Source organism: Melozone crissalis, unplaced genomic scaffold (assembly GCF_028551555.1).
Source record: "Melozone crissalis strain CALT ecotype California unplaced genomic scaffold, PUWL_Pcris_2 ptg000014l_1, whole genome shotgun sequence".
Classification (NCBI taxonomy): Eukaryota; Metazoa; Chordata; class Aves; order Passeriformes; family Passerellidae; genus Melozone; species Melozone crissalis.
In genome coordinates, this window is record NW_026535792.1 from 9,483,191 (window position 1) to 9,496,209 (window position 13,019).

General features: G+C 39.1%; 1 protein-coding gene across 1 annotated transcript in view; it reads left to right on the forward strand.

Annotated features, from left to right (window-relative positions):
- The first annotated feature begins 3,735 nt into the window (after positions 1-3,735).
- The window catches only part of BNC1 (basonuclin 1), a 71,719-nt gene continuing 62,435 nt past the window's right edge, over positions 3,736-13,019 (forward strand). Inside the window, exon 1 of the mRNA XM_054272998.1 lies at positions 3,736-3,979. Coding sequence (XP_054128973.1) covers positions 3,736-3,979 — 244 coding nt within the window. The remainder of the gene's footprint in view (positions 3,980-13,019) is intronic.

Consider the following 13,019-nt stretch of genomic DNA (forward strand, 5'->3'; position numbering starts at 1 on the left):
TTATTCTTCTGATAAGTACAACTCTTCTTTTTTCTAAAGCAGTTCTAAACAAATTATGGACAAATGTTGCTTCTCCCATATGCAGTAGGCAACAGCATCTGAGTGACTGTGATTGAGTGAGATCATCACAGCTGGAGAACAGGAAATTACCTGAGGGTGAAGGGAGTCAGAAAATTATCTGTTCCAGGGTCCAGAAGGTCTTCTTGGCTGCTGGGGTCTGCAGTGGCTGGGTAAGAATGAATTAAACAGCAGAGTGAGAATAAAAGGCAATGCTCTTGAAGGTGAACAATACAAACTAACGAAACCTCTGGCCTAGGTTTTATATATCTATGTGTTTGTACTTCAAAGTTGTATTTAATCATACTTAGAGTTCAAAGACCCTGAAAATAAAGAATACTTTATCCAGGATTGTATTTAGTATTGTGTAATTTGAATCCCTACATGACTGAGAAAAGTTCCAAGTGATTATTGATGAAACTTTGAGTATAGTTCCTCACATTTCTTCCTCAGCCAAATATAAAAATGAACCGTGAAGTTTGGTTATTTATTTGATATTGAGTGTTATTTTAAGCACTCCACTAGGCCCAGCTGTTCTCTCAAATACTTTTAAATGGGCTTTCTTTGGCTTATCAATTCACTGATTTAGGAGTTTGTTTACTTGTGCACGTCTCTAGGTGTATGACCACGTTATAGCAACAGCTGTAACTGTTGCCTGTGGATATTTTCTTGGACAAAATGGATGACTCAATGCCTTTTCTCACATGAATTCAAGGTGTGGTCACCTACTGCAGTGTGTTTCTGTCTGGAATAGCAACTTCTCATGACATGCAGCATAGAAGAACAACTTGTATAATGCTTTTATAATGCTCTCTCTGACCATTCTTTCACATTCCAAATATTTGTGGTATCCTATGCCAGCTACTTCTGACTAAGAACATCAGTTAGGAATATAATTTACTCACAGCTTTGCTTAGGAAAAAATTCCTCCTTCATCATTGTTCTTCCTGCTCAGTAATCTAGCAAGAACTCAGTAAACCAGAAGTTTTTGGCTTCTTTTCCAGCTGCCCCAAAAAAGGTATGGAGATGTCATCCTCTTCACAATGAATGACAAATCAGAATTATCCCAGTAGGATAATATATATACAATATACAGATTCTGGTAGTACAATATACTGAACCAAATACCTTCAGGTGATCAAGAATAAAAAGGCCCAAGTTTTGTTTGGTTAGCTTCTTTTTTTTTTTTTTTTTTTCTTTTCCAGAAATCCATTCTGAACAGTCAGCAGTGAGCTACAGGAAAAAAAAAAAAGCCAATTTAATAAAACTTTTCTGGAAGCTCTTAAAGGAACAGTTTTCAAAACTGGTCTGGAACTCTTGAGTGTCCTCTCCTAATCACTGCTGGCTAATGAAGCTTGTGGAAGTAGATCCATTGCCTTGACTTCACTCTGTCTCTTCTTATTGATCAGAATCCCTCAAAAAGTAGAAAGAACATAGATTAAGATTACACAGAACACAGTGGAGATTACAACTGTGGCTACGCCTCTAGCAAAGCTTTCTAGTAAGGGGATTGTGGTTGCTAGCACATACATCTCCATTTTAATACATGCATGTTTTGAAATAAACAGAAATGCTCATAACATATTTGCATTCCCAAATATTCACATTGATTTTGGCATACCAGCACCAGTATTCAACACAACACTGGGGGATAAAAATACAAGTAAGCATCTCAAACATCCCATTTTGATTTACTTTCTTGTGGATTAACATCTGTAGGTGGTCCCAGTGCTGAATTGAGACACTCTGTTGTACAAGCTAGCTCATAACTCCAGGGTTTAACGTTACACTGCACCAAGAAGGAAACGCCAGTTCACATTCCAGCCCTTTCACAAAATAGCATGGAAACTGTATACACTCATTCCAGGTATAAAATTAATCTCTTCCTAGTGCTCACTGGCCCATTAGCTTGGCAGCCTTTCAGCACTATGCTTTTAGAGCATCGACACATTTCAAAGAGGAAAGTAATGTGTCTTTAAATTCCTGTTTACAGAATTGAAGATTCTTTGATTCTGTTTCAAAATCATGATGATCATGACATAAAACAGGAGAGCTGTGTGTAAAATCAGTTGTCTGTAAGATCTCTATTATTCACACGCATTTTAAACCTTCTGAATTTGAGAAGATCCATTTACTTGAAGCAGCTTAGTGAACTTCAATATTCTGGTGACTGTATGCTACACATTTACAAAAGATTCATTTAAGAGATTTTTCTGTTTGTATCTCCCACATTTTTAATGCAAGTAGCAGTAGTAAGCTCATGCATAGCACTAAATCAATTTGATGTTTTTTCCCCAAGCTGCTTCCTTTCTGAATAGTTATAACAACACTTGGCATTAAAGAATTTCAGTATAGAAATTATACATATCAAAAACCTCATATTATGTTCTCAGATTGCCTGCTGTAATATGCTTCATTTATTTAATTATTTGAACTTTTTTGTCTGATTAATAAGTTGGTTCTGTAAACAGTTTCTTACGTGATTAACTGTGGACAGTTGGCTGACATTAGTTATTGTTTCCACTAAGACTCAATGAGATTGCAAAGGGTATAGAGTGATTAAAAGGTTCAAATTCTATACATCATATAAGCATTAAATTATATTTGCTTGTTGTTATATGAAATCATCTACAGTGGTAATAATAGAACTGTAAAGCTGTAACCACACCTTTCAAATTGATCTTCCAGAACTGTGTAACAACCTTTTAGCCTGGGTTAAAAGATTCTAGTTATTTTGGCAAAAAAGGTGCTAAGGTATTTTTCCCCTGTTTTTTCATGTACACTATGCACAAGTATAGTTTGTGTATGTCACACAATGAATACATCATAGTCTCTTTTTCATACAGAGTGATTCATAGGATCCCCACCTTTGAGTAACTATTTTTAAATGAATTTATCTTCTCAGGAAGATAAGTCGAATTCAGACAACTATTCAATTCTCTGTTTCTGTCACTGGTAGTTCTTCTTAGCTGTGGAAGCTTCTAGAAAAAGAGAAGGAAAAGGTTAATTTTCTTGTCACTTGCCCAACTTTTACACAGATGTAGTTTTGCACATTGCTGTGGGATCACTTCCCCTTTCCACAGTGTGAGAAGTCCAATTCAGACTTCCCATCGAACTCTTGCCATGCTGCCTGACAGCAAAGGCCATTCCTTGGAGCAGCCAAGGACTGCGCTCCTCTCGGTGTCCGAGCTGTGGCCTCCTCCAGGGCCGGAGCGCTGCCTGCATGCGCGGCGGGGCTCCCCAAGCCTGCCGGGGCTCCCCAAGCCTGCCAGGGTCCCCCGGACCCGCTCTTGCCCCTCAGCCGGCGCCGCGGGCCGGCGGCACCGAGGGACGGCGCGGACCGGGGGCTGCAAAGCGCGCCCAGGTGCGGCGGGGCGGAGCGGGGCCACAGCCGGCAGGTGACAGCCCCGCAGGTCCCAGCCCACCTGTGACAGCCCCGCAGGTGACAGCCCCGCAGGTGACAGCCCCACCTGTGCCCTGCCCCCGGGCCGGGCCGGAGAGCGTTAAATACCGAGCGGGCAGAGCCGCCCGCCCTGCAGCACAGGGGGCGCCGCTGTCGGTTCGGGTCGCCTCAGGGCTGGTCCCAGCGCCGCGTGCCTTGTGGTGCCGTCAGCCATGGAACCTGTGAGTACTTTCCCGGCGGGCGGCTTCGGGACCGCGGGGTTATGTGGTATTAGGATGGGGGGCAGCCCCGCTGGAGCCTCGAGGCCGGCCCGGCGGCTGGAACGGCGCCTTGCGGGAGGCTCCCGGGCTCCTGAGGGGGCCGTGCGGCGGAGCCGGGCCTCCCCCGTTCCCCGCCGGCCGCACGTGGCGGCGCCCGACGCCGAGGCGGCTCCGCGGGGCGGCGGGGACCGAGCGGCCCCTCACGGGGGACGGCCCCTGCCCAGCCCCAGGAAGGCTTTTGGCCTTAACTTTTTGACTTGTATTTGTGTGTATGTGTTATTGCTTTTTTTCGTAACTGCCAGAGGGCGCGATTTTTTGCCCTTTCTATTAGCAAGCTTGGGCGTTGCGCATTTAGGTGATGGTTAATTGCAACCTTGTAAAGCTGTTGATAGCAGTCAGGGAAATGCTTTTGTGGTCGTAACTTATTGAAATATACATGTATGTTTACATGGTCACTGAGAAATTGACAGCAGTATCATAACTTATTGAAATATACATGTATGTGTACGTGTTCTCTGAGAAATTGACAGCAATATCACAGCATCCTCTGAAGCCTCCTGGAAGACCCTCTGGTTTAATTGTGCTTATTCTGCTCTTCAGGGTAAATTCTCAGATTTAGCTTTGATTCTTGAATTTTAAGTGAGTTACACAAACCGTGGTTTTGTGTCATATGAGTTAACATTTTAAGGTTGATTTCCTCCTCCATTCAAACATACCAACTTGGGTTTTGGCAGTACCTTTGGTTTTTCAGCTACCAAGAGTCTGGGATATGGTGGAGCTCTTGAGAGCAAGCATTCTCATAATGCTTATTACTCATAGGTGGATGGGACTTTTCCTCAAGTATAATGATGTCTACAAAAAGGCAGCTGTAAGGGTCACACAAAAATGTGTTAATGCCTTTCTTTCTTTGCACTGTAATACATTTGCTCTTATAGTGTTCTCTGCAATTCTTGTGGCCCAGTTGAGGATAACGTGTTACTTTCAAAAAAATGAACTGCTTATCTATTAAATAGATTGTCTTAATTATGCCATTTCATTTGAAGTGTGTTTCCACTGGACAATTCTTCAGTTGCTATATGTTTGCTTTGAAGGACAGTTTGGAAATAGTGAACATGGGATGCTGGATGCTTCTGCTAAAAAAAGGGGGGAAAATAACCCCACGCCTTTGACTCCTTTATGGTTTCACATGAATAAAAGAGTGGATAAAAGACACTTAATCAGCTGTTGGTGTGTATAATGGCTGTCCTCATTCTAGGTTTTTCTCCCTTCTTTGTTATTTTTAAACCATTGTAATTAGATAAAGAGTGATAGTATTAATTCCTGTTGGGATTGCAAACAAAAAATACAACCATGTGCAGGATTTAATTATTTTATGTAACGGAGTCTGACAGCCATATGTGCAAACTTACACCTGGACTAGAATGTATGACAGATAAATCACAAAACTCCATTGTTCAAAGTCAGAATGCCAAAGATGGCTTTGAGAACCTTTAATGAAGGGAGCTCTTAGGTGGGATAGAAGACTGGATGTAAGTTTTGAGCATTTTGCCACAGACCATTGCAAATATGTGACCATTTTGCTAATGCAGAATGTTTTGCTTGAGGGAAGGCAAAAGCAAAAGGCTGCAAAATCAGGTTCTCAAGCTAGAAATGGTGTTTGTCTGGGCAATCTTGAGTCTGTTACCTTGTGTAGTATGGAATTCATTTAATTTTTTCTCATTATGTGCTTTTCCAGGCACATGGTTTGCTCATCTCACATAAAAAGGGTAGCACTGACATGCTGGGGATCTTTGGTTTGTCTTTTGCTCTCTGTGATGGGATAATCAGATAATCTTACTGTAAGACATAAAACTGAGATGTGGTGCACACATACATGCAAGTCCCTTGGCATTCCTTAATGGGACATTTCAATTTTGCAGCCTGTTTTGTGTTTTTCTTTTTTTCAATATGTATTTTGATGTTATTTTTCATGCAAGCAAAAAGAAACTTAAATAAAACTCATAGAACCATGCTCCTTGGCGATATAGTAGGATTCAAAGGACAGGGGCTGTTGAGGGATCATCACACATTGGGGGGATCTTCATTTCACTGGGCTTATTGGTAACAAAAAACAGACTACTAAAAGGATAACTGGGAAGAGAGCAGACTTCTGGTTTTTAAATGGATTTTGTAGCTGTTTGCTGACAACTTGTTTGAGAAATCTCTATTCCTGAGCTCTTTACCCTTTTGCATTGGCCCCCATCTGTTCTTGTCCTTCCTATCTCCCTTCAAATCTGTCACCTAAGTATGTTTCTTGTCCTCTGTTCCCCAGGGAGGCAGGAACTTGCAGAAGGAATTTTATTTTTCTTCTACACTGTCTGAATGTTTTGAATATGTGGTGTAAAGGCATTCATTCTCCTCTCTGTTCTGGTACCTGTTGTTACACTGACCCACTTCCTTCAGCTAGGAGAAATATTTTGATTAAAATTTATGTTCAGTTGTAGCATACCCAGCAGTCCAGAGCTTCTGCAGGCTCTACTCCTTTATAAATGTTTATGACTTAACCCTTGCTGCACCATTGTGCTGAGGAGGCATTCCTTTTCCCACACAGGGCAGAGAGGGAGGAAGGTGCTCTGATATTCAGAGGTGTGGAGCCCTGGCAGGACCTGCACGTGAAACCCCTGGTGTTTTAGAAACTTACAAACAAGTTTTCTAAGATCTCAGAGGGAACTGGGCCAGGGGCTTGGGTGCATCTCTTCAGCTTACATCTAACAAACACTTCTAGTGCAAAGCACTCAATTACATTTGCATTTCTTTCATTCTAGTCCAGTTGTCACTCAGAATATTGATCCTCACAGTTGGTCTTTTATTCATCTTAGTATGCATAGAATTTTTTTATATCTACTTTTGTGCCCATTTTTTAAGTACAAGCATATTTATAAATATATGAATCTCTGTTTTGGTATAGACTGTTTAGTAGATGATGATGTAATTAGTTTTTTTTGGTCTATCCCACATTGCTTCGTACTTCCAAAGTCAGTTCTTACACCATGACTGGAAACAAATGCTGCTTCCCAGTGCAAAGTAATGTATGATACATGAAGTGTCAGGCAATTCATCAGGAGTAAGGAGGAGATGGCCCTAAGGCAAACAGTTTGCTCTTTAGAATATAATGGTTACTTAACCCTTTAACTTAGTGAGCACGTGTATGAAGAACAAACTGGGGGAAAAAATCCTTCTCAAGAAGAAATACTAATTCTCTGTCTTGAGATGTTTGTATATGACAACAAACCCTCAGCCTATCAGTGCTGATATTTATGAGCAATTGATTTAAATTATAAAAACTGCGTCTGAATTTCTTTCTTGTGAACTGTGGATAGTTATTTCAAGTGGTTTTGGTAGCATGTTCCTTGAATAAGAAATAGTGGCAGGCATTTTAGTGTCTTTCTGCCAGCCTTGATTATTGCATGTTTGTTTTCAACAAGAGCTGCAAAAACTATAATACTTTCAGTGTGATTTCTTCCGCAGATGGAAACCTAAAGTGTATTCTTTAAATTGTTTAGAGAAATACTGATGGTCAACTTGAATCCTAACCTACTGGAAAGCCAATTGGAAGTAGTTTTAGGAAGTGCAATATTAATAAATACATTTGTTGATAGTGCAAGCCTTGCCTTATTTTTTGCTGCTTTACTTTTTTTATGAAAAGCCACACACAGACTAGAAATTTGAACACATTTGGCACAGGAGGAGCAAATGAAATTGCCTAGATGTCTGCTTTTAAATCCACAAAATAAACCTGGTGAAGAGCAGGGGCCAGCCTTACTCTAAGAGCTGTGACCATTTGCTTGCTGTTATAGCCACACATGCTTTTACCTGCAATAGTGTACAAAGAATCTTTGATACACTTTACATCTACTATTGTTATTATTTTGAAATAAAATTGATTTTGCCTTTTTGTATGAAGTGGCATGCATTTATATTTGCTCATGACTTTTTTTAGCTGCTGTTTAACTACTGGTAGGTCAGTATGTGCTTCTAGGAATCAGTATGTTTATTTTGCTTCCTTTTTTTTCCTTTGGTACAATTTTTACAAAGGAAAAATATTTTTAACAATGTTATTCTTTGCATGGCTGCTGTTTTTATTTTAAAGTAGCTGGTTTAGACCCAGACTGAATAAAGTACTTAAACACATGTGCAACTTTAAGCCCAGGGACTATTCACAAACTTAGAAGTTGCATGCAAATTTTTGTCCCTGGGGCAAGATCAGACCCAGAGAAAGAGTTGTGGAGTTTGCTGTACAGCTTTTGGATTAGAAATCCTCTTGATTTAAGGCCTGAATAGTTTGTTTGGCTGAAGGGCAGTTAATGGGTGTTCTGATTGCAAGAGGGTAGAGCAGTGTCCTGGATCTGCAGACATGAACATAAAACTGTTAAGAAGTTTTTACTGTCATTTTAGGTATGGGACCACAGCATGGTATGAAAAAAGGAACGTTGTCTGATGCTAACCCTTAACTTCTAATTCCTGTATTTAAGGAAATAAAAGGGTGGATTTACTAATTGTCACTGATAGCCCTCTGTCTGTGCTTTAGTTAGTCAAAATTTCTGGAAGAAGAGAATGTTGTATTTTTTCTGTCCTTCCACCCCCCACCACCCTGCAGAAAAAAAAAAAAAAAAGAAAGAAAAAGAAAAAAATAAAGCAATTACTTAGAAAAGGTTCAGCACAAAGCCCTCAGCTACTCCTGAAGGGGTTAATGCAGCAAAACTCTTGGAGACATCTGGCAGAAGCTGTGGGTGTTGGGTGTGGCAGATCCCAGGGCCGTACCAGTCTCTACAAGGGAGCTGTCATCCTCCTTGATTTATCCTTCCCTAATGTCACGGGGTATGGATGTTGAAACTGTGGCTAGAATGTGAAATACGAAAAACATGAAGATTATGATTTAGCGTCTGGGGAGGCTCATTGTTGGCCTCTGTTCACAAGTTGTAAGCATTGGAGGTAGCTTGACACAGGTTACAAAATCTGGTATGTAGCACAAAAAAAAGGCAAGAATATTTTGGCGTTTGGAACTCCTACATGTGTTAGTGCACAAAAATGAGTGATGGCAACAATTAAATCAAAGGCTGTGCTGATGATATATTACATTGGAAACACATTGAAGGTGCTTGTAAATAACATTTAAATAAATGTACTTTCTGGTCCTTCATTTGCAAATAAATGTAACAGAAACAGTGGATGAAAAAATAAAGAATTAACTGTCTTCAGTAAAGACAGTTTTGATAAGTAACTGATAAATTCATAGAGCTCAGATATAAGAATATTGTGTTCCTGGTTTGGCATGAATGCATCAATAAGAAGCGAAGTTTTAGTATAAATTTACAGGCAATTTCTTGAAATAATGAAATTGATTTTTTTCTTTAATTTCTTCCATCCTGACACAGTTAAATATTCTCTAATTACAGTGGTTGGCTCAAAGTGAGTACTGTGGATTTTTTGTCAAAGTATCCCGATATAATAAATGTTAAACAATTTTATGCAATAAACTTTTTTCAGTTAGTTTTCTTGTTTCATTTCTTAAAGCATAATGATGAATAGGACTGTGCTTTCATAATGGTAGAATACAGATGTCTTAATCATAGAAGCTGTTAATACTTAAGTATCAACTTAAAAGTATCAGCTAATCATATCTAGTGTGTAAAATGTTTTCTGATACAGCATGATGTATATCAAGTTTCATGGGTAAAGTTCTTTTGTTTTGGACATACATGTATTATTTGGATGGATGATAATTCCATTATTATCAATAAAAGTAGTGTATTTTAATTAAACTGCTCTCTACAATTTAGTTTCCAAAACAGAACATTCTTGAAAAATATCTAAGAATGTAATGTAAAATCTATGCTTGAAGAAGCTGTAATTTGGCCAGTTGGTGCAGAAATTCATAATAAATAAGTTCCAGATTGAGAAATGCATTTTGGTGGGTTCAGGTATGAATGACCAAAGGAATAAAGGGTATTTGTGCCGAGGAGCAAAAACAGTGCTAAATTTATATTGAGGGAAAAAATGAATTAGGTTTTTAAAATGCTAGTGTAGCATATAAAACAGTATGTTCAAAGCCATATTTATGGTTTTTTCCTGTTTCTTATTTTTTGTTGTAGTTTGGGTTTTTGTCATCTGAGTTGTTGAGTTTGCAGTCATTTTAAAGGACAGAAGTAGTGTTGTGCTGTTAATGAGGTATTTTAAATTGGTTCAGTCTTTGCCAGAGACAGTTCCTCACACTGACAGCTGGGAAGTTGTTTTCATCATAATGCACCTGGATATATAAGGAAAATGCTACAGATGAGTTTATACACTCAGGAATATTTGTGAAACTGCTGGTTTTAGATGTGCTTTATCAAATGTGTTAAGAAATTTGCAGGATTTTCTGAGGTTTGGAGTAGGATTGTGTTTTGAAACGTTGCTGACATTGTATTCCCTAGGAAGTTCCACAGCTGGAATTGTATTGGGATTTCACACTAACCTGCCTCAAAGCAGGAAGTAGCTGCTTTTCTGATACCATTTTACATTGGAGCCTGTCTTGGCATTGCTTTATATTAATTTTGTACAGATCTGGATGATACAGCTGGTGCAAATGGAGCTGAGGGATGGTGAAGACTTAGGTACTGAATATGTGTTACTCAGTGGATTATCTTTCTGAATATCTCTGCAGTCTGAATCTTGTTTGGATTACCAGGTCATTTTGTTTCAGTTATAGTGTTGGGATCTTTGTGTAATCTTATCTGGGCCTTCTTGTGTTGTCATGTAGTACCATCTGTGCTCATCAGCTGTAACTGTCTGGAGAAGTCTGGAATAGTGGAATATGGAGCCAGTAAGAATTTGTTAGAACAATGTACTGGTAGTAAAAAAACAAAACAAAACAAAAAAACCAAAAAAGTAGGATCACAATATTGTAGGTATTCTCTCTCAAGATAATGTATGTTTAGACTAGTCAGGATATCTGGAGGGAGTTTGAAGCCAGAGAAAATGGCTCAGCTACACAAGGCTAAATGAAAATATAAAAGGCAGCTACATGGATTCATTATATATGCATAGACCAAGAAATGAACCAAGTGATGATCTGTAAGGTCAGACAATGATGTGCTAAGAAATGTCAGCCTACCCAGCATCTCTCATAAATATAGTATGTTTATAAAAACATAAGGATTGGCATTTTTCAGAAACAAAAGCCTTAGTTTTGGTATCCTGCTGTCTGCATGAAAGTAAAAGGTTTGAGAAACCCTTTACCAGCAGTGTCTTCTGCTTCCCTGTCTCCACAGTTGTTTGTATGAATGGCACTCACTAGTGTGTATCAGACACAAGTTGTTACTCATGTCTTGTCATGATCAGTCAGTTGCCCTGTTAAATGTCCAAAGAGAGTTTTCCTGGTAAATACAGGAATGGGTTTCCAACAGCCAGGCTTCTCTGCTGTTTTGTATTACACCTACCTGCAAAAATGAGATCAGCTGCTTTTCCACTTATGGATACCTTCATTTGGGAGATATGTTGAAAAAGTTGTCATGGAGAGAAGAATTGTTCCTAATAGGTACAGAAAGTCCCTTTTAATTATAGAAAAGGATCTAGGCACACACAGAAATTCAAGTATGTTGGAAATAGGTTTCCCAAATCTTTGAATCTTTTCAAAATCATATTTCCAAAGTGAGTACACCACTTGAGGTAGTTTCATGCATTTATTAAGAGCTTAGTTTCAGATTATGAGAAACGTGGTTTTGCTTCATCTTTGACTGAGTTGTTTTTGTATACTTAGTCCACTCACTCCCCTACAAACTGGTAATGAAGAATCTAGAAACCTAAAGTGAAGTTGTCTTATTTCTTATACCTATCTTCATACAGATGTGAAAACTGCAGAAGGATGACAGCTGAGAATAGCTTTTCATTTGCAAAAACATTGCACACATCTCTGAATCTTGCTGTACTTAGCAAAGCAGCTTTATTTGTGCAAGGAAAGGTAACTTTTTTTAGAACACAGGTTTTTCTTGTTCAAATCCCATTCAAGACCCTGAGTATTATTGCTGGCTGTGAATAAGCTTTCGATCATTTGAGTCTTAAGAAATTAATCCTGTTTGGTTTATTCATCCTTTTTTCAAAGAGACTGAATCACATGGTTAATTTGGAGCATCCAGTTATTTTTTTTTCATAATGATGCTAAAAACAACTTGTTTTGTTGTTGTTTAGAGTATGTCTGTGGGAAAGTATACAGGAAAGTATAGTATATGGCCTGCTTCAAGTCTAAACATGATTGCAAATGTATATACAGTGAAATGAACCACCTTCAAGATTTGAATCTAACCTGTCTGTCAGTTGCCACATTACAACAATCTAAAATCCATTGACCATTCTTGGGCCAGTTACTATTAATAATCTGGAATTTGCTATGAATTTAAGCTGAACATATTATCTTTGGTTTTTATGGGGTTTTGAATTTTAAGATGAAACTTCACCGTAGCTGAGAATTCCACATTTCAAGCAATAACACTTTGAACTTAAGTGCAGGCATTTGGGAACTTCTGGTGAGCCATGATGTTCGTGACCACTGTGATAAATAAGATGCAGGTTGGAAACTACTTACTCAAACTGGAACTGTTCCTCCATTAAATCAGGGAAATTATTCCTTGGAGTAGCTGTTCAGCAGTGTGGATAAGAGATTCACAATCTGTCTGAAAAACCACATGCATATTTTCCAAGAGTGTTGCACATTAGCTTCTGTTTGGTCAAGCAGAAGCTAATGCTTTCTCTGTAGCTAAATCCTCCTCGGTTTAAAGGCAATATTCTTTGCTTTCTGTCCTAAATATTACATAGGAGTTCTGTCTGCTGTTAAAGCTCTCATCTCCACCCAGATGTAGCTGCATTTCAATGGAGAGGGAACAGATCCCTGTGTATCTCTTTCCTCACTTGCCATGGGGCGGGCAGGGGGGTAATGAATTGCTTGTAGAGGAGTTTGCAGTGCGCACATGAAGCGTGCCGCTACGGAAGTCTGAAGTTATTTACTTTCAAGATGAATAGTTCTTTAAGAGATGGGTTAAACATTCTGCCTAGTATGCAAGACATTAGGTCTCTAAGAAGTCATTGTACATATCATTTGAAACAGCATAACCCCTCCCTCCATCTTAAGTTTATAGCAACAATAAGCCTTGCAGATGCTTTTCCTGGGAATTAAGGACCAGCTGGGGTAAACAGACCTCAAACTATCCTCTTAGCCAGTCATTAATCTTCAGGGAAAGCCTTTGCTTTGATCATTATTGCTAAAATATGCCTGGTGCAGCCTGGGC